The sequence below is a fragment of the Osmerus mordax genome, chromosome 15, assembly GCF_038355195.1.
Source record: "Osmerus mordax isolate fOsmMor3 chromosome 15, fOsmMor3.pri, whole genome shotgun sequence".
Taxonomy (NCBI): Eukaryota; Metazoa; Chordata; class Actinopteri; order Osmeriformes; family Osmeridae; genus Osmerus; species Osmerus mordax.
Genome location: NC_090064.1, coordinates 12,229,726 through 12,256,252, shown reverse-complemented (window position 1 = coordinate 12,256,252; position 26,527 = coordinate 12,229,726). Strand labels below are relative to the sequence as shown.

General features: G+C 45.1%; 3 protein-coding genes across 3 annotated transcripts; all 3 read right to left on the bottom strand.

The window, feature by feature from the left end:
• Positions 1-6,829: 6,829 nt before the first annotated feature.
• LOC136957561 (C-C chemokine receptor type 9-like) lies at positions 6,830-10,350 on the bottom strand. Its single transcript, XM_067251584.1, has 3 exons — positions 10,277-10,350; positions 10,024-10,079; positions 6,830-8,613 (listed from the first exon to the last, which is right to left on the bottom strand). Exons 2-3 carry the CDS (start codon positions 10,072-10,074, stop codon positions 7,567-7,569), a joined length of 1,098 nt encoding a protein of 365 aa, XP_067107685.1. The 5' UTR covers positions 10,075-10,079; positions 10,277-10,350; the 3' UTR covers positions 6,830-7,566.
• Positions 10,351-11,914: 1,564 nt separating this feature from the next.
• On the bottom strand, positions 11,915-17,716 carry LOC136958004 (thread biopolymer filament subunit gamma-like). Its single transcript, XM_067252225.1, has 10 exons — positions 17,064-17,716; positions 16,777-16,837; positions 16,544-16,639; positions 16,113-16,292; positions 15,065-15,190; positions 14,319-14,539; positions 14,095-14,226; positions 13,799-13,845; positions 12,476-12,520; positions 11,915-12,024 (listed from the first exon to the last, which is right to left on the bottom strand). Exons 1-10 carry the CDS (start codon positions 17,714-17,716, stop codon positions 11,972-11,974), a joined length of 1,614 nt encoding a protein of 537 aa, XP_067108326.1. The 3' UTR covers positions 11,915-11,971.
• Positions 17,717-18,609: 893 nt separating this feature from the next.
• On the bottom strand, positions 18,610-25,858 carry lztfl1 (leucine zipper transcription factor-like 1). The gene is made up of 10 exons (XM_067251951.1): positions 25,667-25,858; positions 25,166-25,290; positions 24,776-24,970; positions 22,289-22,346; positions 21,177-21,248; positions 21,011-21,076; positions 20,809-20,886; positions 19,999-20,175; positions 19,739-19,842; positions 18,610-19,614 (listed from the first exon to the last, which is right to left on the bottom strand). Exons 1-10 carry the CDS (start codon positions 25,667-25,669, stop codon positions 19,596-19,598), a joined length of 897 nt encoding a protein of 298 aa, XP_067108052.1. The 5' UTR covers positions 25,670-25,858; the 3' UTR covers positions 18,610-19,595.
• Positions 25,859-26,527: the final 669 nt, after the last annotated feature.

The following is a 26,527-nucleotide window of genomic DNA, read 5'->3' as shown; positions in this document are numbered from 1 at the left end:
AACGGTGACCATTGAAAACACTGTGAACATGTTTCATTCAAGAGTCATTTCATCCATGATCTCACTCACCGGGTATGAAGATTTGAGAGTAAATATGCGTGTTTCTAAGCACAATCACAGGGGGCCTGGCCAGTATGAAGCAGCATGGAGAGGCCTGGATGTTTCTTTCTGACTCCCTCCCTCTGGACAGATGTCTCAGTGAAATGGATCTAGCAGCACAGCCATACGATATCTACACAGATGTGACCACTTGCAATGCATTAGAGACAGAGCCAAAGTACAGCAAGATGGTTTGCTGTTTCATCGACTTGAGAGACACCATTCTTTCCGTGCAAGGTAATGCTAAAAAGGGGTTGTCTATCCGTAGATGCATCATTATCAAACAAGCACATGCAAAGCTTTTCATTCATGTCAGACACAACCTCGTCAACACCCTTGGGTAGAATCATGATAACCAATTCATTTTTCAAACTGGTTAAGCACATCTCAGTTACTTAAACACTTGATCCTGTTACACTTCCATCTCTTCTACAGCTTACTGGAAGAGCTGCACATTTAAGTCAAAACAGATATGGAGCACTTCCTTGTTTCCCTGATAACTGCTTTACCTGCATAAAAACTTGTTTATGACTCGTTATTCCCAAACAGAGGGGAAAGTGAGAGACAGAGAGCAGCAGGGCTACTGGGGCCAAACAAACATTCAACAAAGGAGTTTTTTCTTTAGTTTACAGACTAGTCTACTAATCTACTGCCGGAGTGCACGAAGGCTATCTGTCGCAAAGCTGTGTACGCAAAGTTCAAGTGCCCCTCCTCAACACTTACACTCACAGACACACACACACACAAACATGCACACACACACACACACCAAAGAGCAAACAGTGAAAACAATGAGAGAAAGCACCAACCCGCCACTCCTCACCCCCCCCCCCCCCAATCCTCCACGTTCACTCTCTCTCCTTCCCTCCTGTCTCTCTGTGGCTGGCGGAGGTATATTGTGTGTATGAGAGGGCCCATTAGTGTGCATGACTGATAACAGGCTCTCACCAACTGTAATCGGAATGGGATATTTTGCGGTTATTTTGAATCTGTCAGAAATAATAAACGCAAACCTATATCCACTTCGGCTATTTAAGCAATTTCCCTGTGATAGCGTCCCGGGGGTATCCCAGGCGGATTCCAAATGACGACATAATGAAACCACGACGCCTGCTCACCCTTATCACAGAGGATTAAAGGGGGCGCAGAGAAAGAGAGGGGGGTTCAGAGCCTTGTGTGGTATGAATATGATTATCTAATGGCCTCCTATGGAAGAGCATGTTAATTCCACTTAAACGCGAGACCTTTCCCAGACTATCTCCTGCCCCTGGCTTCTCTGAAGTCTTTCTCTCTCCCTTATTCTCTTTGTCACTCTACCACTCTCTCTCTTTTATTCCCCTTTCTCTCTCCCTCCTTCCCTTTAAGTTGAAATAATCACAGGCCCTCTGCAGGAGTCGTTCTGCGTGCTGTCTATCTCTGTGCCCGGACGTCGGCGTGAGAGAGCGATTAATTCCTCTCATTTTCTTCTCTTTACTCTTTCTCTCTCTCTCTGGTTCTCTGTCTCTTTCTCGTTAAAGTTTGTTGGCCTACAAAGATCTTAGACAAAAGCACTTGAGGCGGTTATCAATATTCAGGATGGATGTCGTTATTGTTGCTGGAAGAATGTGGGTCCCTTTACTCCAGACTCAAATCAAATTTTTGTAGCCACCATTTCAAATCATGTTACACACTATACCCGCCGATATTAGGCTTTGTGAGTATTTGAATATTGGGTCAGAAACTATTCTTCTCTCTCTCATTTAGGAGAGTGAATAGTTGCATTAAAGAGTCATTGTTGAAGTTCAGGTGAACATCTTTTTGAGAATACACACCAGATCTCCGTGCTTAGTTCCATTCCAATTCTAATTCACTTTAATCAAACAGGCAGTGTTGTAGTCAAGACCACCTAAACCGAGACCAAGTCATGACCAATACCAGAGTGTATTGAGACAGAGACAAGCCCAAGACTTTGAGGGGTCGAGACCAAGTCAAGACCAAAACAGGATGATACCGAGTCAAGACGATACCGACTCAAGACCAACTTTTATTTAAAGATCTTTAAATAAAATCCAGAGTCCTCTTTGTCCAGGACCGAGACAACACCGAGTAAAAATGCGGTCGATTCTGAGACGAGACCGAGACCTTCAAAAAGTGGTCTCGAGACCACACCGGTCTCGAGTACTACACTGCAAACAGGATGTGAGTGCAACATTAAATTAAAACACAAAATCATGCAAAAAGTGGCTTCTCATCAATCTGTCTCAATGAAATAATTGCATCAAAACTCCAGTTCAAGTTCTGAGAATATGCACATGAAACAGCATCGACACCATAGTCTGGTGTCCTCAGGCAGGCAGTACTTGACCTCTCTCCCCAGATGAGAGTGGATGTCACACACAGTCTCTGAACACACTCTCAGCCTCTGCGCTGCTAAGACCTAACCCACAGACACCACACCATTTACAGTAGTTATGGATGTTGAAGGAGGAGGAGAAGCAGCACAGATACCCTCTCTTCTTTTGATCCCGCTCAAAATGACTGCCCAATCTTGCCCTGCCGGGGCCCATTCAGCAGCATTAAGACGCATTACAACCATTAGGACCATCTCATCCCTTCGAGTCTCACAACCCTGCACGTTTACACTCCAGAACAGCAGAGTGTGGGCCAGCACACGCATCCTGAAAGAAGACCAGGGGTCCCCATGGGGGAACATCAATATTTCATCAATATCATATTTCATCAAACTACTCTCTCTCTCTCCGGTCCAGATCAAAGACGGAGCTCCCTGTGTTGGGCTACAGGTTTGCACAGCTCTTTTGTTCTGTCTCCTCAGGTGAGGCTGGGCCCAGAGTCTCTGCTCTCCTTCAGAAACCAGAAACCTCTCTCCTCCACGGACGCCTCGACGCATCTTCACTTTGTGTGGGAGCATTTAGAAAGAGCGAGGGGGGGGGGGGGGGGGAGGGATGGGGGGGGGGGGAGGGATGGGGGGGGGGGAGGGATGGGGGGGGCTTGAAGGGATGGACTGTCTAGTTATGGACACTTACTTGCTGTATGTGTTTTAAAATGGCCCGTTAAATCAATAACTTAGTTGGTTGATTAGTTTGTAAGTCACTCAATCAAGCAGTTTGGCAGCCAATCAATAGATCAGTCAATCAATCAGGCTGTTAGTCATGTTGTGATGAGGATGCTCAGCATGTGAAGCCTATGCAGACAGAATCAACTGCAGAGCATTTTAACATGGAGGACACTAATTGTTTGTTTGTTGGATGTTTGTTTCAAGAGAATTCCCTTCCGTGATTAAGTCCTTCTGCGGATGTGTCTTTGTGTCTCTGAACTGATGTGCTCTGCTGTTTGCAGGCCCTCGTGAGATGGATTACAGCACAGCAGCAGAGAAGCATTATTTGTTCATATCAAAGCAATCATCACTTTGACACTGCTACATATTGTGTATTACCAGCAAACGGTCTAGTTGTTGATTTTCTATGTCTGTGTGTGTGCGTGTGTGTGAGTGTGTGTGTTGCAATTGTGTGTGTGTGTGTTTTGCTCGTGTGTTCTTTGCCGTGCCTTTGCCTGAACAAGGGTTCTTCTCATCATCAGCGTCAATCTGGCACTGTCACTCTGAGCTGGACAGTGACAAACGACACACACTAGTCAGTCACACACTTATCACCACGCAGGTAACACACAGGCCTGGAAATGACTGGCATGAAATGGAAACGTCCCTCATTCCCCCAGCCAGGGAGCTGAGCAGAAATAATAACTGAGGGAGAGATAGAGGAGGATAAGAGCTTCCATGTTTGGGCTTCTGTGATTGTGGAGGTCCTCCTTCCATTCCTGTCCTCTCTTCGTTTTGGGATTGAGAGAGAGAGAGTATATCTCTATAAATCTCCCACAAGTATATGTGAGAGAAAAAGTGGTCGAGAGAAAGAAAGTGAAAGAGACAGTTCAGTCCTGTGAGCCACCATATGTTTTGTCCTATTTGTTGTTTCGTTTATTGTTCTTTCATCTTAAAATCTGAAGTTCACTTCATTACTGTCTTGAATCAACTTTCACCATCTCAGGAGCCTCTCATTTGCTTCTTCAACAATGTTTGTTGTACAGAACTTAAAATGGTATAGAACAGTCAGTGGTGTTCCAGGCCAGTGGGTCATAGCTGATACATGAGGTGTTGTCCCGGGTCTCTCTCTGGTCTGTGGGCCGGGCGCTCTGTGGAGCAGGAGCAAGAGCAGGGCAGGGTCAGCAGGTCACACGCCACAACCTGCTCCCTGCTGGTACACTGAAGCCATTACTCAGAGACCTGACACACTCTCTCTCTATTTTTTCTCCCTCTTTCTTCCCTCTCTCTCTTACTGTCTTTCTTTCTTTCTTTCTTACTTTCGCTCTTATTCTATGTCTGTTTCTCTTTTTAGCTTCTTCTCTCTCTCTCTCCAAAACACCCACACACTTACACACCATATCACATACATACACACAAAAACAGAGAGAGAGAGGGAGAGAGAGAGAGAGAGAGAGAGAGAGAGAGAGAGAGAGAGAGAGAGAGAGAGAGTCCAATCCCGGGGAGAGGAAAGATGGATGGGATGTCCCTCAGACACAGGTGCTGCTCCAGTTGTGAGTCTGCCACATGCCTCTTTCCTACATACATCGTTTCAGCTTTCATTCCCCAAACATGAATTACCATATGTAAAAATTCAATATAGTGAAAATATTTTTTCCTCCAGGATTTTGATTTGTGCGGTTTTCTTTTAAATTGCCTTCTTGTAAAAAAGTAGTGAGCAGAAGCCTCCGTACAAAAGAAAAGTAAAAACGTTTCCGTCTTTACTGCTGCCACTAGATGGCGCTAACTCGATGAGTGAACGGTCACTCAATGTAAGTGAAAACCACAATCAACAGGCTCGCACCGCCATCTTGTGGTTGATTAATATTTCTCCTTTATTTATTAGCGTGAGAAATTCAAGGTGTTGGGTGAGAGCGTGAGAAATTGCTGAAATGTGTGACTTGAGAGCCCTGATTGACATTCATACAAGATCTAGCTGAAATAGCAAACAAACGGTCCTCAAACAATGTGCCACAAGAAAATACAGTTAAACACCTTCAAGGGAAGTAATGGTTATGGTTGTCATTATTTGTCCCTTTGGTTGTTCTTCTCTTGACTGGACCGGGTGTCGCTGGGGGTACAACAGGGAGTCAGGTGGCTGAGCGGTGAGGGAGTCGGGCTAGTAATCTGAAGGTTGCCAGTTAGATTCCTGGCCGAGTCAAATTATGTTGTGTCCTTGGGCAAGGCACTTCACCCTACTTGCCTCGGGGGGAATGTCCCTGTACTTACTGTAAGTCGCTCTGGATAAGAGCGTCTGCTAAATGACTAAATGTAAATGTAAAATGTACAACAGAGCGTGTTGTCGTTGTTGTTGATGACAACTGGTTTCCTGTCGTGAGAGCAGGAGGCACAGCGCCGAGGAGATGATTGCAAGCATGTGGTCTTACCTGAGCGACGCAGGTAAACCGGGTGATGGGCTAACCTCACCAACCTCAACAACATACCAGGGTTGCTTTTTTCTCTCTCTCTGGGATACAAAGTACCAGACAACATTACACACAGGCCTAAACAAAAACATTTGTGTGATTTATTTCAATTGAATGGTAGATTACAAAATCTGTAAAGTGCCTGTCATCGTGTATGACCAGAACTCTGACATATAGCTTATCTAGGAGTCAGGTGGCTGAGTGGTTAGGGAATCAGACTAGTAATCAGAAGGTTGCTGGTTAGATTCTTGGCTGTGCAAAATGACGTTGTGTCCTTGGGCAAGGCACTTCACCCTACTTGCCTCGGGGGAATGTCCCTGTACTTACTGTAAGTCGCTCTGGATAAGAGTGCCTGCTAAAAAATTAAACATTTTATCTAACTTTTCAAACCTGCAGTGATATCATATTTCTAAAGCAGCACCAACACACAGGAATGCGCTAGTCAACCTCAGGTTGTCAAATTCAAAGTTGTTCTAATTGTGGTAGGGGCAGAATGAAAATGTAGTTTGCAAATTTTGCATCTCAATAACTTAAATTGCTTACATTAATATTGTTATTAATACTTACAAAATACAAAATTCCAATAGAAAATGTCTCAAAATAGAATTTAGTAGCTATATCATGAAGCCTATCCATCTCTTCTCTAAATATGAAGTTCTCAATTGGCTTCCCACAAAGACGCCATTTTAAAAGCTACAACCGTGTCTTTGTTCTGTCATCCAAGGACATCCTCCTTCGTTCTGCCACAGTGTCATTTGGTGAGTTAACGTCGTGAAAACATGAATCAGCACAAACATTTCTCATGCCAGTTACTTGGGGCATCCTGTGGCACTCAGACTGAAACTTGCCCAGTCATACGTAGACCAACATGAGACAACAGCGCTTGATAGTGTTCAGATTCCAACTAGACTCTCAGTAGACTTTAATAAAACTGAACTCATAGTGAAAGTCTTGTGGAAGAAGCAACCCACATTCACAACTGTTTCCTGCCACAGACAGTACGTTAGACCATACACACATCAGCTTTCTCTTATCTATGAAAGTAAGAAGTAAAATCTATCACACTAAATGTCCTTCTCCCAGTTTTTGCTTCCAGGGGACTGACAAGGCCTGCCTGGGTTCTTTTGTTCTTCTGAGCTGATAACGGCTAACTCCTGGGTTCTCCTTGTGTTTCTTAAAGCAGAGACTAAGACACCACAATCTTGAAAAGTCCAATAAAACAGGAAGCGAGAACATTTTACTTATTTCTTTATTGTTTTTTTTCTCTCTGGTACAACATTTTTTTTCAGGTGCCTCTAAAATGCACACAGCTAACACTGAGAGTACAATGATAGTATCAATAAAAACACAAACACACAAATAATGAATCAACCTACACTAATCAACCTATGTACAGTAATGTACAGTTTATACAAGGACTGAATGATTTTGGTGTATCACTTGTGTTAAATGTTGAATGACCTCAATGTGAAACAAAGACAGCTCTTCAGCTATAATGGGTGGGAAGTACTATAAGTCTGTAGAGGAGAGTAGGGATGTACTCGCAGGTGGAGATGATGTCTGGGGGGGGGGCATGCAGACATACCATGGGTCAAAACATAAATTGGTACATTCTCCAGTTGATCATGTAATGATCCACAATGTAGTAGTTTCTAGATGGCAGTCCGCTTGATATGCATGATATTCAGTAAAACTAGACAGTTGTCACTTGAGTATTGTGAGACACCAGAAAGATTAAAGGAGTGCATGCAGAGAAGTAGCAGCTGCACATTGTACTGTATCTTTCTAAGACAAAAGCGATAGTGGACATGACCCCCCAGAAGATAGACCAACCATGAGATCTTTATGAAGTGGTGGGGCATGAAGATGACAAGGCAGCAAGCCATTCCATCAGGATGGGTGGGGGGGGGGGGGGGGGGGGAGTCCAGGGAAATTCCTTGACCATGGAGCAGGGGGGGTAGGGAGCAGTTACAAGGAGAGTACGGGGGTGCTCTCGGTGTCTGACATGACGGAGGGGCGTTTGGGGACGGTCTTGCTGAGGCTCCCCTGACGCCCCAGGGCACAGCTGCACCGCTTCAGCATGCTCACCAGGTCCCTGCGGAATCGCACCCCGATGAACACGTAGAGCAGGGGGTTGATGCAGGCGTGGGTGTATGCCAGGCTCTTGGCCACCTGGCCTGCCACGTCAAACTGCTTGACCAGACTGCATGTGGTGATGGTGATGTTGGCAGCCTGGGACGCCTCGATCACCAGCAGGCTGTTGTACGGCAGCTGGGAGAGGACAAACACAGCCACGACGGCCAAGATGACGCGGAGGGCCTTGTGCTTCTCGAAGCTGCGGGCCTGCATCAGGGTCTTGACGATGACAGAGTAGCAGAGCGTCATCACCACGAGAGGCAGGCAGAACCCCATGCAGATCTGCAGGGAAAGAACCAGGATCTTGGTCCGGTTGTGCAGGTTCACCCCGTAGACCATCGTGCAGAAGGACAGGTCTTGCTGACCCTTCTTCACCTGGGCGAAGATGAACTCAGGCAGGGCCAGGAGAATGGAGATGGTCCACACGCCCAGGCAGGCCAGCTTGCTGTAGAAGAGACGTTTGCCCTTCAGGTTGTGGGCCTTGGTGACCTGGACGATGGAGATGTAGCGGTCCACACTGATGCAGGTGAGCAGGAGCATGCTGCTGAAGAAGTTGATCTTGTAGACGGCCGACACCACCTTGCAGAAGCCCAGGCCAAACTCCCAGCCCTTGAGGGCGTCAGCCGCCCAGAAGGGGAGCGTGCCCAGGAACAGGAGGTCGGCCACGGCCAGGTTGAGAAGGTACATGTCCGTCATGGTCTTCAGACGGTGGCGGACCGTCGTGTAGATCCACACCACCATCAGGTTGCCCATGGCGCCCAGCACGAAGATGACGCAGAAGAGCGGGGGCTCGTACTGAGCACGGAAGTCCCGCACCCCGCTCTTTTCACACAACCCTGATGTGGAGCTGCCGTCATAGTCGTCAGTGTACCCTGAGCCCTGCAAACACAAACCAATCACAGGACAGAGTTATTTATGCAACTCTCTTGAGTGGATGCTGTCATGTGCTTCGTAACAGTTCACAAGTTCTGAGTTCTGTGTTACTTCGTATGAGCCTTGATGCCAAAACTGCAAGGGCCTCTCACCATCTGTATACTGTTTGTCTCTGATAACGGATCATGAATCTCTGACAGTTTTGCAGTTCCCTGATGTTTCCTGTCTACAGTGTGGGTCTGTGCAAGCACAGAGAACCGTGTTCTCTGACATCATCAGGCGCATCCAGTGACGCTCCGGCCCAGCCAGACGGCTTTCTCCTCTCAGGCACAGGTGTGAGAAACCACACCGCTGTGCCCACTTCCTGTACTTACCCGTGCCAGGATGGAGGGGGGCTGGTGTGTGTGTGTGTGTGGCGGGGGGGGGGGGGGGGGGGGGGGGGGGGGGCGGTAACGATTCCGAGGGGCTCCAGAGAACTGGAGGGGGGCTCTGCACGTCAATGATACCCAAACTGTCAAAGGTAACAAAGATGTGTGAGAGATAAAGTTAAAGAGGGGGGGGCGAGATAACAGTAGATTTCTTTCCGCGCTCAGTGGAAATCTTGCTGCTGTTGCCTCTTGTGACCTTTGCTGTTGCTATGGTTTTCTACGGAGATGTAAGCTCTGCTAAACATGTTACAGTGTGGCTCCAATCCAAATGTGCATCCTGCTAAATGCTTATTTGCATATGCAGAGCCAGTAGTCTGTGATTCTCGCTATTCAATTGCCATCTTAGTATATTGACAATGCTAATATTAATATGTGAATTTGTAGTATTAATAACAATATTAATGTAAGCAATTTCAGTTATTGAGATGCAATTGTTGAACTGTAGTACACTGTACTACTGTATTACTTTCTGCACAAAGCCTGGTATATGATTTGTGGTTCCAATGTTCAGTCGCGATCACATTAATGTAATCACTGCTGTGTTTCTTCATGTTGCCTCCTCTGCACTGTTTCACCAAGCAGCCAGAGCGCTACCTAAACACAACCCCGTGCTCCTGCAACTAGACTGTAAACACCCACCAGATGAAGCTGGGATCTACTGTGAAACTTCCACTCTTTTGAAGTGTGGCAATGTGACCAAGAACTCACCAGACGTTCCGTACATGGAGTGGTCTGAGAACCGCATTACCCAGGTGAGGCACTCTGCCACGACTACAATGCCTAATTAACTGGATGAGGTGCAAAATGCCAAGGCTGACAGTGGAGAAGAGTTTGTGAAAGCAATAGTACCAAATAACAAAGAGAACAAAGTTTATCTGGTGTTGCCGTAGACAGAGACAGTCAAATACATTAGATCATAGTCAGATTCAAAATATTTAGTTTAATCTTCAGACATACAATGTTTTAGTTTTAACAGCATTGTACTCACAAATTCATCGGTTGTTGGGTCTTCTGTTGTGTATTCAATAAATTCTGCCATTTTACCTGTAGGTGTAATTTATACTTAAATCAACTTACACTTGATACATGTTTTGTGGTTTGAGGATTTGTTTTACTTCTTGATAAACCACACTCAATGATAAGTGTAATTTACAACAGAGTGGCAACATAAAATGTGTCATATTTTGATGAAACATAATTTGCAAAAAAAAAAGCAGATATAGAGAAAAATGCAGTCTTACCCAGCCTATGGTCAGACAATAGGCAATATGTGTCAGTGTTGAGTGTGTTTTTTCCTCAGTGTGAAGTCTCTGTCTCTGTCTCATATCACTACCTGGCTCATCTTCTACAGCTTTTATAGTTCAAACTTAACCACAGCATCACGTGCTCTGCATTGTCTGCTGTGGTCTGGCATGTTTTTTTCACATAGAAGCAGGCTACTTGTAGTAAACACCGATATGATACTATCCTTGTTCTTGGTGGAAGTCTGTTCGACCAAAATATCTGTCTATGGTGACTCTCACTTCTGTTTTGTTGTTGTTTGTATTAGCGACAATTTGGTGCTACAGTAAGAAGGCTTCTCAGAGATGAACATCTAGTGAGATTGTGCTGGCAGACAGAGCAGGTTTGTGCAGGGTGAGTGGTGTAATGGAGACAGCTGTGTCTCCAGCAGCTGAGATAATACTCCCACATTCCTCCACAGACAGCCAGAGAGCTTCTCCATGTCACGCACCATTAGTGATAAACACTGTGTGCTCAGGTGGGTGTTCGGTGGGGTGGGGGGGTTGGTTGTGTTTAGTGCCAGGTATGGCTGATGCCTGAAACCGATACCCATGGTGGTGGTGGTAAGGCAGAACCTCTGTGAGCAGGGCAGGTTGCTGCTGGGTGGCATGCTCTGCCCTGGGATGAAGTGCTGCTTTTTAGCGACTTTTTATTAGTTTTATAAAATATAAAATATCACTTGTCATGGATAGTCTTCAAACTGTGGACTTGATGCCAGCATCATGGATACCTTAAGAAACCATAGGGTCATGCTTGTCGCTGTTACAGTATAGTTGTATAATAAAATCAAAGAATAAGAGGGAAATGTGAGAGCAAATTAAAGGGAAAGCTCAAAAGTGACTCATATGAAACATCATTGCATTTAGCAAGTAATTTACTGCTGCCATGTTTGGGAACTTTTTCAGTTTCTAAACCCCAAGTGGGTCTGTGATTATGTCAACCTGAGAATGAGGGATGTTCATTCATGGTGGTACAGTACGTGTTGTTTTCTGTGACTGTGTGGGTGTTAGGAAGAGCCTCCTCTCTCATCTCCTGTATGGTGCTTTTGGCCCTTCTTCAAACACAGCTCACATCACAGACCTAGTCTTTCAGCACCATCCTGCTAATAGTTTCACCTGCCGGACTGATTTGACAGTTTCAGTAATAGGTGAGAAACAGGAGGCTCCGGGGCCTCGGTTCTCACACTCGCAGATTTTGTGATTCTCAGTTTGGACCACAGAGAGTGGGAGTTAAACAGCTGTGTCTTGCTGATGGGTCTCAATGTGCTTCTGGAAACACACTCTTTAAGAAAGTGAGAGACCTCAGAGGTTTTGGTTGCCCCCGTACCAACTGACACAATGCAGCACCAAGGTGTTATTGATGCCTGTTGCGTGCGATATAAAAGTGTGTACCTACTGCACTCAGACACTTACACAGACTCTCCAGTACGTTTATCTTAGTGGTGTCCTCCATCAAAAGACTCTACACTACACCCTTCCCCTTACTCTTCACAATTCTCACAGAGCAAAAGGCCTTTATGTTATGTAGACTGGTTGTAAGGAGTGTTATCTGTTTCAGTTGAACCAGGAGACAACAGTGAAAGGTTTGATTAGATGCAGGCGTGTTTATTAGCAGGAGGTGAAATCCTACACGGTTGGAGTGTGGAGCTCTGACCGCTAAGACTCAGATTCTGCATCAGACGTCATCGTTGTAGTCTCAGATCTGGCATCTGGAGAGAGGGAAGAGAGACAGAGCGAGAGAGATTAGATATAAAGAAAGAGAGACGGATAGGTGGATTGGATACAATAAGAAATAAGGGAGTGGAGAGAGAGAGTGAAAGAGAGAGAGAAATATGATGAGATGGAAAGAGAAAACAAGTTCGAAAAAGAAAGAGAAAGGGGGGGTTGAAAGAGAAAGAACAGATTAATCCCTCTGTACTTACTCAGAGCATCTGTGGTTGAAAGTAAGTTTGTTCTGTGGAAGAAAACTCACTGAAATCCCTGTGACACCAAGGAAAACCCTCACAGCCCCACAACATGACTCTTGTCCCAGTCGATATCTACAATCAGCAGCTAGAGTCGCCAGAGAGAGAGATACAGAGAGCGATAGAGGGTGCAAAAGATAGAAAGAGGGAGAGAGGAGGAAAGAGAAATAGAGGGAGAGTATGGTTCCTGACTCACCTGTGACAACGTCTTTAGTCTCTGACTCAATGACCTCCTCCATCACTGCACAGAGATTCAGAGAAAGGTGAAAGACAGAGATTGTGATCAACCACAGTTAACATTTATTTACAGCTAGCAGTTTACAATACGCACACAGAGACATCATTTGGCCACAAACTGCTGTCCAAACTGTCGACATTTCTGCGGTGAAGAGGCAATACACAAGAATAAATTGGGTTAAAACTGCCAAACAGTGGCTTGCTACTATTGAAGAGATCTGTCCTTAAACCACTGATCAGTTAACAACAATTAAAGGAAATGATTACTTTATTATTTCTATACTGTGTTCTGAATATAATAAATAATATTTGATCTATACATTGCAATATTAAGCTCATGAGCACATAACCCTTGGCCAGTCCAGGAGAGAAATATGCCTATATATTAATTATGTTTCTTGTAAATTGATATTATTCTGTTTTAGTATCCCTGCATAGCCATAAGTTGGGTCTTTGTAAGGTGTGACTATGAAAGGCCTGTGTCACTAATGGAAGTCAGTGGTCACAATATTTCCAAAGTGTATCATGCCATGCAACTTTGAATGAGGAAAATAGAAGGAATGACAAGGCCATTTCTACGAGCCCTATCTAAAGACCTAAACAAAAGCTATCTAGCATACAGTGTCCTTTTTCAGTGCCTGCAAAGGCTATGTTAATCATTTTGTATCCTCCCATATTGTGATACCATATACTCTCTTGATTTCCTGTATTCATTGGCCAGTCTTCTGTGATACTCAACTTGAGTGTAACAGACACCTGCACCTCACATATGTGTAATAAATACATAGATTTTGTCTTGAACTTGTCTGGAACTCATCTTAACTATTCCTTCCATTGACTTGTCACTTTCAGAGCAATTGGGTATTATCTGATACGTCTTCACTATCACATCGGTATCAGTGACATGAGCTGACCTGAGCAAATGACATGTGTCACAGGCGTCATCACGTTGCTAATCAGTACACATTTCCTGCTTCTCTTACCCACACTGGGGTTTGAACTCAGGATACTCCTGACGTACTCACGCAACGACCAACTTTTTAATGGCGTGGATGGGTGGTATTTGTACCCAGGAGTGAGGAGTGTTGACCTTATAGTCAACACGGGTTACACACAGAGCAATTTGTGTTTTTTGCATTCAGTTTGGTTCTTACAAAGGCTGGAACATTGGTTTCTATGTACTAGGTCAGATATATCCATCACACCTGCACCTGTGTGAACTGCGGTGCTAGTGAGGGGCACCAGGGTCTGGCTACAGGCAGGTGGGCGCTCTTTCCCTCACCTGTGTATGTGTAGGAGGTCTCTGAGAAGGACATGCTCGCAGACACACTGGGGGAAACACACAAACAGGTGAGTAAACAGACAGAGATTTAATAAGCGGACAAGCAGAGGTGCCACCTGGAGATGTGAAACGCTCATGAAATTTATCTCCAAGGCCCTCTTAGACAGATGATCAGTGGGGTTCTTTGTAAGCCTAAACATTATGTTGCTCTCTCTCCCCCAAACCAATACCCCTGTTTCTCCTTATTCAGCACCCTGGCAGGTGGGAGGAAGGCACCTGACTTTTGTCAGCCTTACTTCTCCTCTGCCTTGGCCGTGATGGCGGGGGAGGGGCTTCTGACGGAAGGGGGAGGGGATTTGAAGTGGGAGGAGGGGCCAGGTGAGCTGGACAGGAAGACGGAGGAGGAGCTAAAGTTCTGGACGGGGAAGCTGCAGAGGTGAACACAGATGGGAAGGATCAAAAACTGCACCCTGAAAACAAATACAGGCTACTGAGAAGATAATGTGTTTGGCCTCTTGACCTGATGTCGCCTCCATCCATCAATGTCCTGTAGGTGGAGATCTCTGCGTCCAGCGCCAGCTTGACGTCCAGCAGCTCCTGGTAACCAAGGATCTGCTTGTGCAGGTCACCTTTGGCAACCTCGATGGCAGCCTCCAAGCTGGCGATCTGAGCCTGGTACTCAGACACGCCCCCCGAGGCATGGGCATGGGCCTCAGCCAGGCTGCGCTCCAGGGTCAAGCTCTGGAGGGGTGGGGGGGGGTTGTGAGTGATAAAAGTGAGGATTCCAAAACTGTTTCTGTTTTACAATAATTCCAACTTCTACAGAAAAACACCAAACAGTTGACTGCTCTGAGAGAAACCCCCTTGGTGTCCAAGCCCAGAGCAGACAGACAGAGGAAGCTGCTGTGATTGGTCCCTTGTGATTTGTATTAGCAGGCTCCTTTGTAGCTTCTGGGAAAGCACGGCTGCTCTTGTGCCCTCGATGCACTGGGGACTTTGGCACGAACACAACTGCTCAACCACTTCCTCTGTGTCTGTCGTCTCGCAGTGATTTATTTCACGATAATCGGTAACATCCTGGAACTGTTACAATAACAATGTCTAAGAAAGGAAAATAATGTTATGCTACAAAGACTTTTCTACCTTCAAAGTCTTTTGAAGGTTATTTTTTGTGTATTATTCTGTTTTCTTATATTCACACACTCAAGCCTCCTTGACACATGCACACACACAAACAGACAGACACACACACATACACACACTCACAACATTGACAAAGCTCTGTAGCTCCAGGCTGAGGGCCTGCAGCTCCTTCCTGCTGGAGGAGATCTCTGCCTTGGAGGCCGACAGGGCCTGGGAGCTGCTGGCGGTGGCAGCCTGTACCTCATCCATCTGGGGAGGAGAGGAGAGAGTGGAGAAGGGAGAGGAAGAGAGGAAAGGAGAGGTGAAGAGAAAAGTGGAGAAGAGAAGAGGTGTCAAGTTTAGTTTTCGCAGTCGCTTTGACAAACGGTGTTGCGTGGGAGAGCATAAAATGCATGGTTTTGCATCATGGGAAAGTGAACGCATGTGTGCGTCCATCTCCACCAATAGAAAGCTGAGTGCATATAGCATGAACATCGCTGTAGCCCACATTACACCCACCCACAGTACACACTGTGGCTGGGAAAGTTACACTCATAACAGGAAAAAGGTACATTATGGTTGACTAGCCACCACTGGCCTGCTACATTGAACTTTTTTCAGGTCTGCAACCTATAACTTTGTTCAGTTCTGCAAACGATCTGAGTTTAATTTTCTCTGCGTGGGCGCTCTTCTCTGGTTTGATGAAGCAGGTGGCCTGCTCAAAAAATGCAAATCAAGTGCACCCCCACACTCGAGGAAGATGCAAGCTAACAGTGAATGAAAGTATTTGGATCCCAGGTCAGATGCACATTTAACTCTAACGAACATGGTTTGTTTGTACAATAGACACAATTGCATTGAGTTGCATTGAAAGAGTCTCTTTTAAACTAACCTGTTTTATAATTACCATGTAGGTCATAGTTAAAGACTTGGTGTTATAACACCTACAATTCTTATCAACTAAATATTGTCTCAAACCATAAGGCCATTGATGTACATTATGTCATCATGTCAAGTGCCCCCTGCTGGACACACACATCAATGTCTACCACGGAACTGGAGAACTATAAACAATGTGTTTGAATTATAAAACACTACAATATCTATTTCCATAGACACTATTGTTTACTGATATTCCAAACTTAATTCACAAGACAAGAAACGCAGGTGAAGAGTGTCGGATGAGCTGTACCTTGAGTTTGTAGTACGCGTCAGCTTCCTCTCTGTGTTGTCTCACACAGTCCTCGTGCTCCATCCTCATCTTGTTGAGGGCGGCCGCCACGTCGAAGGACTTGTTCGTGTCCACCTGGATCATGGAGACTGACGTGTCCGTGGACGAGGCTCCCAGCTTGGACTGCAGGCTGAACAACTCCTGACCACAGAACCAGAAATGTCCTGTTCTGCCTTCTTTTCGTGTGGTTACTCAAGTGTTGTGTTGTGGGGCGGGTCGAGGGGGGTGTTGTATTGTGTTGTGGTGAGTTGTTTGCTGTTGGGGGGGTTGGGGGTGGAAGGCTTCTGTTGTGTTTCGTTCTTGGAGTGTTTAATGTTTTTGTTTTGTTTTTGTTGTTGTGGTGTGTTGGGTGGGGTTGTGTTCTGTGTAAGCTATAGCCACAGTGATATTACCTCATCCTGAGTCTTGGTGACAAAGTCTAGATCTTCTTTCAAGCTGGAGTGTTTGGCATGCAGTTCAACACTTACGTCAGAGGCCATATCAATGTCCTAAAAGCAGACACATTTTCAACAATTACATGTACAACTACACCTACAATAAGCACTGACTGTTGATCAGTCACTGTTCATGTTAGACAATTCTCCTGTTGTGTCATATTTTCATGACCACATTAAACGTTGCCTACCCTTTTCATTGATGCAATATCTGCTTCAAGCTGAAACCTCACACCCTGCTCAAAATCATATCTGCAAGACAAGAAAACAGAAGCCAAAATATATCATTTACATTTCACATAAATGTAGAAAAATATGCACAGTAAATCCACAGTAGCTCTATTTCTAAGAAGCTTCCTATATCAAATATATATATTTGATGTAAGAACAGATACAGTCCTTTAAGCCTCAGTTACATTTGGTATGTTAACTGTTCTCTCTCAGAGTAAGGTATGTATTTTCATGAAGTGTCCCTTACTTGGCCTTCAGTTCGTGGGCTGTTCCCCGGATGCCGTCTAGTACAATCTCCAGCCTGACGGTGTCCAAGGTCAGGCTCTCCAGCTTCCCCCTGTACTCCACCAGCTGGCTCTCGTACCCCGCCGTGGTGACCATCCCCGAGCCCTCATGTGCCACGTCCGCCCCGCCGGTGAGCTGGGCCAGCTGGGCCTCTAGAGCGGCGTTCTCCTGATGGAGCTGCCTCACCTTGGTGATGTAGCCTGCGAAGCGCTCGTTGAGGCCAGAGAGCGTGTGTTTCTCCGCGGCGCGGGTGAGGACCGGGGCCAAGACGAGCCCACCAGCCTGGGCGGAGCTAGCCGCAAGCAGGGAAGCCCCTGCGCTCATCCCCCCGGCGGCCATGCTACGTCCCATGGAAAAAGCAGAGCTGGCCATCAATGCCCCGTCACCTCCTCCACCTCCACCCAGCCCAAAGCCTCCTCCACCACCCCCTAGACCCAGCCCTCCACCCAGTCCCAGCCCATAGCCTCCTCCACCACCCCCTAGACCCAGACCTCCACCCAGTCCCAGCCCATAGCCTCCTCCACCACCCCCTAGACCCAGCCCTCCACCCAGTCCCAGCCCATAGCCTCCTCCACCACCCCCTAGACCAAGACCACCACCTAGCCCCATCCCCATGCCTAAGCCAATCCCAGAACGGAGAGCAAGGGCCATCCCTCCAGCACCACCACCAGCCCCACCCAGGCTGGAGAAGCCCAAACCACCAGACCCGGACAGCCTGGAAGATGACAAAGAGAGAGCCATGATAGCTGGAGCAGGCAGAGATGTGCTTCAGGAAGCTAGTGGGGTGTGGATGAACACAGAAGGTTTATATAGAGAGATCAGGAGACAGACACGCCCAAACACACCTAGCCTAGATGGAGATCCCAAGGCACATCCAACCATCAGAAAATCACAGAAATCTATAAATATGTCACATAAGCAGTCACCTTGAGGCTGTTCTGTAGCTTAGGATTGTTCCTATAGTTGCTTCAATCTTCTACCTCTGCAGTGTGGAACACGGTGTCCACGTTAACTGTGATGATGGGAAGGAGGCCCTGCCTGATCTTGAAAGCCTCTGGGGGAGGTTCCTCAGCCGGCTGCCCTGTGCTGAGGAGGCATGGGCAGACCTGTCTGCTGTGAGCAGGTGCTGGTGAAGACACACCCTGAACACACTGTCTCTGTGCAGCTGGAGGACACCTTACATGCTTCTATTTGATGTTCTGGTGAAGGATGCATGGAGGATTCCTTAACTGTAAAATAATATCTATGCTTCATAATTGTAAGGATCATATGTAGACTCCATACTAAATCCATACTAAATGTATGGATTATTTAATCCCATGAATCAGTACTAGTATAACTACTTGTAGTAGTCCGTTTATCTCAAATCACTGTTCACTATGAATGGTATCGTTTTAGATTAGTACTGTATGGCTGCAAAGGAATCACGTAAAGCAGAGCTTATCAAAGCAAATGTAAATGAAGCCATCCTCGTTTTTGGCAACCGTTTTTTTAATTTAGTTCCCACTTTGCACAATACACACATATGCATGTCTAACAGAACAATAGATGCATAATACTCTACAAGAGCATTACATCAGAGGCAGAGTTATATAGCTTTTCATTCACTTTCATTACTGTCAGCATTTAAGAAAAAATACACAGTTTGGTGTTCCCATAAAAATACTCCCTACTCACACAGCATACACATCATTAAGCAGTAACAGAAGATATAAACGGTAAGAAATTAAAGCACGTGTCATAAATTACATTGTGACTGCACCACATTTCCCCAGACGTTCCTCCAAGGTATCAAGGAAAGGTCTCAAAGAAAACTAACTCGCTAGCGTAACTGAAATGTAAAGTACCTTGGTCCATTAGGCTAATCCCTACCTCTATCACACAAGCTTTTGTAGGGTTCGTCATTCTGAATAAAGCAGTTGTTGTCTGACTGGTGAACATAGCAGACACACTAGTGCATAAAGAAGACAGGTTCATCTATGTGGTGCCATAGAACTATGTATCAGTTTGATGAGAGAGAGAGAGAGAGAGAGAGAGGTTTGACTGCAGGCCTCAAGGTATCCAGCATCTTTACTCAACACCAAAATCATGAGAAGGCCAACTTTGACAGGGGGTGTGACAGTACTTGCATAGGACGCTAGCTGACTAAGAAACTGATTGAATAAAACATACACAAGCTACAACTGCAACTTTACGGGAGGCCACACCATGGTAGCAGAACAATCAGAAACTTCCAGAAACTAGAAACATCTGCTAGGCCCACAATCTCCATCCACCAAATGCCACGACCATACTCACATTCCTCTACTAAAGTCAATGACTAGAAAAGATGTTGGAGAAGCTGGATGATAGAATTCTGGGGGGAAGCGTCTCTCGTTCTACAAGTGCAGCCGTAAGATAAATGATTTGTTCGGTCTCTCCTCCACACTCTCTTCTGATAGGTCCATTTGTCGTCCTGGTCTGCTGGGTCACGTTCATCTGTACTGGGTGAGGCTCATTCATCTGACTCATATCTGAAGTAAACAAATTCAAAAACTTTCTTTTGACAATTGCCATTCATGTGAAGGTAGATTTCTACACAGTGCTTTCTTTCAGAGAGCAGAGTGTGTGTGGAAGTGTGGAGGCTCCCTCACTGACCTCTGCAGTCGTTTCCTGATATCCTTGATCTGCTCGTTCTTCTTGGTGAGTATTTCCTTCATGTTGCGGTAGGCTGCAGTCTGTTGGAACTTCTTCTCTAGCTCCTGGGCACGGACACACACACACACACACAGACACACACACACACCCACACACAGGGTCAGGGCAGTAGAGGAGGGGATACTGTGACAGGTAGGACCCACAGTGACAGGTTAAACCCAGCCTGGGTAGACCCTAGCTCCTGGTGAATGCTGCGATACCTTCTCAGCCAGAGCCAGCTGATCCTGGACCCTGAGCAGGTCGTGCTTGGCAGAGACCAGGTTCTGCTGCAGGTCCTTCTGGGAGGCGGCGCTGGCGTGGAGGGAGCGCTGGTAGTCCTCCTGCAGCGCCGACACCGTTCCTTCCAGGCTGCTGATCTCCTGGGAACGACACGCCAGCTGTGCGAGACAATCGGGAACTGTCAGTGGTGAAGTTGGGGGGAAAACACACTACACACACTACACACATGCACACAGACAAATACACACATACAGAGACATACAATTCCATGCCTGGACGTACTGGCAAACACCATTGTAAGCTTTCACTCACAAAATGTCTCTCTCAAACACTTCTAAATGTGCACTCACGTAGGTCAGATTGATACATACCAGTTCATTTCCATGAGAGCAAATGAAATCAAATAACAGTTGACAAGCAAGAAAGAGCCAAATGCAGGAGAATATTTGAAGAAGCGCTAGATTACTTATCTACAAAACAGGATTCCAGCATAGATGTAAGCCAAACCAAAAAACTGAAGGACTATCAAACAGAGATATGGTATAAGCCCCCCCCCCCTCTATCTAACCCTCCACTCATCCACCCTTTCTACTCAAGTCATACTCACATCCTTGTGTCTAATACCAAGATCGACTAGTACCCCATGACTGGAGACCTTGTTTCCATCTCTACCTGGGTCGGAGAACTCAGGTCCACACATTCACAGCAGCAGCTCATGTGGATTTGTCCCTGGTTTACTGGCCGTACAAAAAGTATTTGTATGAGTACTAGGTACTGTGTTAATACTCTACCTGCTGTTCCCCTTGGATCTTCTGCAGATCTTTCAGAGCTCGCTCAGCCTGGCTCTTCTCATCCATAGCACTCATGGCCTGACAAAACAATGACAGTTTTCCTTCATTTATCATTAAACCACCCAATTCATGTATCAAGGGTAGAACTGTCTGTGGCCTGGCGAGACATGATGTTCAAGACATCTTACGATGTCGGTGATACCTGAGATTCCAGCGTCCGGAGTCTGCCTTTCAGCTTTTCGTTCTCCTCCTGCAGTCTGGATATCTCCTGGCCCCCAATCAATTCATAAATAACAGGTTCAGAAGGATGCTTTTAATATAACAGCACTAATCCCTGGTAATCCCAGGCTTGAGGATGAGATCCATACCTTGTTCAGGAGCTCCGACACCCCTCCCTCATTTAGGGGTGCTAGCTTAGGCTTGCTGATCTCCTGGTTGACCTAAGATTCAAGTTTCAAGTTTATTTGCCATTTGTAGCAAGTACAGGTACATTGGAATTCTTTAGTCCTGCACCTCTTGACGATTCCTAGCGGCCTATCTAAACCTATAATAAATAATCTAAACCTTTGATAAATACTATTCATCCTAATCTATATGAGTTACTATACTTATCAACAATATATATGATAAAGTAAGAATTTAAATTTGTTATGATATTGAATAATTCACCGAATCACTGAGAATAACCTAAACTAAGAAAATTAATTCAGGAGAACACAACAAAGACACAATAAAGAAGGCAGCTAGACGCCCCAAACTGTTCTGGTATATGTAGGCCATGCCTTCCAAAAACTAGAACGACAGGACCAGAGGTGACGAAAGGGCACTGTGCGTGACAAGCACCATGTGTGAAAAACAACAGTACTTCTTCTGCTGTGGAACATTTTATTATTGGCCCTCCTCACAGTGTATATGTCCTTGTGGTTGAGGAGGAGGAGAGAGGGGGGGGGTTCACCTACATTACATTTACATTTAGCCATTTAGCAGACGCTCTTATCCAGAGCGACTTACAGTAAGTACAGGGACATTCTCCCTGAGGCAAGTAGGGTGAAGTGCCTTGCCCAAGGACACAACGTCATTTGGTTGGCATAGCCGGGAATCGAACTAGCAACCTTCTGATTACTAGCCCGCTTCCCTAACCACTCAGCCATCTGACTCCCCACCTCAAACACTACCACTTGATGTTCTAGAGAAGGCTGTTGCCTCTGGCTAGGTGTGACATTACAAAATCCCTACTTTCCAACACCTCATTCTGACATACTTAAACCACCAATTGATTGGTCAGTTTCCATGCACGGCATCACTGTTGTTACAATGCATGCATGACTGTTTACTTGACTACTTGGACTGTTGTTGTGAAAGGGGTCTAAGATCTTGTGATACGAACAGGATTTCACTGAATTGAAATATTATCCAAAGTGTTTGGATAATATGTGTAATAACTCCAACAAAAGTTATTCTGATGTTATAATAGACTCACCTTATTAGTGCTTTTAAAATCTGTCTTCTCAAACTCAGCCACTTGTTCTAACAGTTCTCTACAGACAGGAATAGACACAAGAAACACAGATCACAAAAAATTTATAAATAAAAGTACACTACATACTGCAACCAAGACTATTAATACATTTGAACCACTTCATCAAAATAATTGAATAAAGCGTTTCATGGGAAAGTCAGTGTACGTGACTTTGCCGTGTTGGTCAACATTTATGAGGTGTGAATTTAGCAAGCCGGTGCAAAACATCCAACAAAAAACATCCATTCTTTAAACAAATAAAAATATTTACACCCATTGTCCTAGAAAACAAATGCTTAAAACTCAACACATGATGTGTTTGAGGTGAACACAACTGTCAGTTTACTTCAATGTGGTTGGAAAAGGCAGATAAATGCACGTAGACCTGTGGTGAGGGGTGTATCTACGCCTTACTGACAGTCACTAAAGTCCTACGCATCTCACACTTCCAACAGGCCTGTTTGTCTCACTGCACAAAAACATGAAACAACACCATCTACAACACGCCTGGGTTTGCCTGTTTGGTGCTTTGACTTTCCTCAGGGTCACCAGTTCACTAGATGATGTCTTACAGTGAATGCAACCCCCTCCACCGCTCCTGTCACACACAGCTGCAAGCAAAAAGCGCCATAACTCAATGTTCAATGGATTTACTGAACACAGTAATTACTGAATTTGACAGAAGGATTTACTTTCACAGGATCTTCCTCTAGGAATGGTGATGCCATTTTCCAAGAGAATTGATTTGTCAGTCGTGCTTTTATATGTGTTGATCTCTTATCTCAAACATAACCTCCGGAGAAGGTTAGGTGTGCAGCCTGGGTTACCATGGCAATGCACTGGTACAAAATGAACCACAGCTTCTGCAGAGATAATGACCTATTCATTTGAATCAGTTGTGTTCCAAGGAGCAAACAAACATCTTAAACCAGAGTTGAGAAACACTAGTGTCAGGTCCTTTTAGGCAGCTCTATTCAGGCAGAGGCAAATCAAAGGCCAAGTTACAAAGCATCTCCTCGTGACTTTTCTCCATGTTGATGTACCCCCTGTAATCACATCACCACGCTGTTCAAGGACTAAAAGCTTTTCAACATCAAAAAGCTACAACTTTTTACTCTGTACCTACCTCCTCCTCAAGAGACACACTCACCCACAGCCAATGAAATGCTCTCCAGGCTGGTCAGGTTCACTAAATCACACTATAAATCTTCCAGAGCAATGCTTCTGTGGCTTTGTACCAAGTCAGGATCTGCCCTCAGAGACAGGGAGGGGGTGAGCAGGGCCCACCTGCATCATGAATACAGAGAACCCTGATAGCCCCTTATATTAGACAGTATACTGTAAGTCCTAAAACACAGCAAATACCCCTCAAAGTTAAGGATGCTTAGTAACTGCTTATTACCAAGGTTTCACTATTGATTGCCCATTGCAAATGGGGTTAAAAACAAAACGATGTCTGACAACCACACACATAGTGATGTAGTACCTACTTCAAGGTGTATAACATTGTCATATGGATTTGTGTCCAGACTTGCCATTTACACATTCTTGGCAGCCAGGCCTGGTTACCTTGACTGCAAGAAGCCCGTCTTCTTTCACTTTTTTTAAGTTTCTCAGTTACTACTTTCTTCTCCTGTTTGCACTCCTTGCCTACTCGCTTGACACGTTTCTCTTATTACAAGTGCTGGCAGAAAACATGCAGTAAAGATCACAAAAGAAACATAAAAGTAACAGAATACGAACTAGAAAACGGTAACCACAACAGGTCACACAGCTGTGGTTCCTAAGCTGGCTGCCTTTCACTGTGAGTGCCTTAACCACATAGGTGAAGCAGTGTGCCGTTCACATGAAGAGCCCTGAAGAAGATGCTACAATTTGGGAGGTGCCCGACTGTGTAAACATGAACATATGAGGCACTCCTTCCAGAAGCTAAGTGTGGTCACAGCAATGACATTCTTCCTACCTGAGCATGTGTGTGACACTCCTGACCCTTGAACTGTTGAACTGTATTATGACATGTTCCCATGAATCTTTTTCGAATAACTATTCCAACAAACAATGTGAAAAACAACGAATTTCAGTCCAACCTAAATAAAAAAATTAAAACTAAGTGTGCCATAAAAGACCAACCCCGCACAGATAAATACTGGTGGCAAGGGGTGGCCGCTGCCACCCCAATAAAAAATATTGCCACCCCAATCTTCCCATGGAAAAATATTATTTGTATATTACAGAACATTTCAATAAATAATATTAATGTTATTGTTTAATTCAAACTACAATGTTATAGCCTAATCATTTACCATAGGGAGTACCGTACCCCCCCCCCCCTACTTTGGGTTTTGATTCGCCTCCAGGAGGCCACCCAACAACTTCCTTCTGCCACCCCATTGCCACCCCGAATGCAAATCTCTAGATCCGCCACTGCTCCTCCAGACTACCTCTCACCTGTTCTCCAGCTCTGAGATGTCGGCCTGCAGACGCAGGTAGAACTTCTCAGCCTGGGAGAAGAGCTGTCTGAGGAGGAGCACGTTGGTGTGGGCCGTGTCGATGAGCTCCGTCTCCACCTCCCCACGCACCACCGCCTGCAGCCCGTCCAGCATGTCCCGCACCTCATCCACCGTGAACGTCTCCTCTACCAGTCTGGCCAAACACACCATTTTATTTTGATAAATGTTTTACTCATATCGGCTCATTTGTACATACACTCCCATCCCTTCGATCAGCCTGAAAACACACATTAAAACACAAATGCAAGCACACAGACAAACATAGATGGACACACAAACAAATGACACATTAAACCATAGTCAAGGAAAACATTTAAGGAAAACACACCGGCTGTCCTTGAGATCTTCAAAGCAGGTGTCAATAGTCTTAAGTCTCAGGACCCTCTTAGAGCGTGCAAAGCGCATGTAGTTGATGGTTTCATTCTGATGGTGTTCATTGAAACCAAACTCAGCCTTGGAGAGAGAGAAAGAGAAATTAAAGTTCGGGTTTCATGAGTGCCAAATGATCACCAAAACTTTCACCACATATAAATTTGTCTCGTGTTTATAGCTGGATGGTTTGTCACAAAAACCAAGGCAGGGGTCTAAGACCATCTTATTGGTGTTATGAGCCTAGCAGAGCTACAGAAACTGTTAACCTAGCTTGCAGTTTCAGATTTAGCAACCTAACATCAGCTATTGTAGCTACATTCACATTCAATATAATACATGTTTATAAGCTATAGGTGGGCTTCTTGCTAAGGTATTAGAAGCACGCTTCACGTACGGCTGGTTGGCCAACGATGTCTGACTAGCTAGCTTATGTTAGCATGCTAGCTACTGTACTCACCATTGTGGCTAACGTAGAAGGATCAACTAAAACACCAATTGCGACTTTTTAAACCGGTATCTTTAGAGTAACAATGCACGCTAGGAAGCAAAGGTTACACAAAAAAAACTCAGCCCAGAGCCTTTTTTTATGTAGTTCAGTTCGATTCGCGTGGAAATTGTGTTATATCTGAGAAGATAATCTGGTCATTTACTAGCTAGCCCTCTCTGTTTGGAGAATGTACCTTGGTTACAGAATACTAGCGTCATGAGCTGGTTACTAAGGGCAGGTTCAACAGCACAACGTTCAGAACTGTTAATAATATGAACACTAACAATAATACACTGTCGAGGCAATCTCAGGGCGCCACAGGTTTAAAAAGGAAAAAATAAAAAGTAAAATAGTAAATTAATAGCTGTATATGGAAAATACATATTTAAGATCTGTAAATGATACAGTATCGACTGAGGTGCTCAGATATTTAGGATTCGAGTTCCAAGTTTCAAGTAGAGCTAAAACACACGGACATAAGCGCGCGCACACGCACACACACACATACAGTAGGCTACATGCACTCTGAAATCTGCTAGTTATAGATTGTGTGTGTTGTATATACCAGCAAAAACAATTTTTTTCTGTCTATCATTTAGAAAACACCACTGTGAAACTTCGGTGAAGGTATTTTAACAACCATAATTAACTCTGCTATCTGTGACCCCAACCGTTCAAGACCATTCAGGGTTCAGTTGTTACAGGGGTTACATTGTCTGGACTTTACTGCTGGTGAACTCGTTCCAACTGAGTGACATTTATTTGACCAGTTTTAGATAGGTAGTTCCCATGATAGTTCCCATATTTATATAATGGTCTCAAAATCTTACC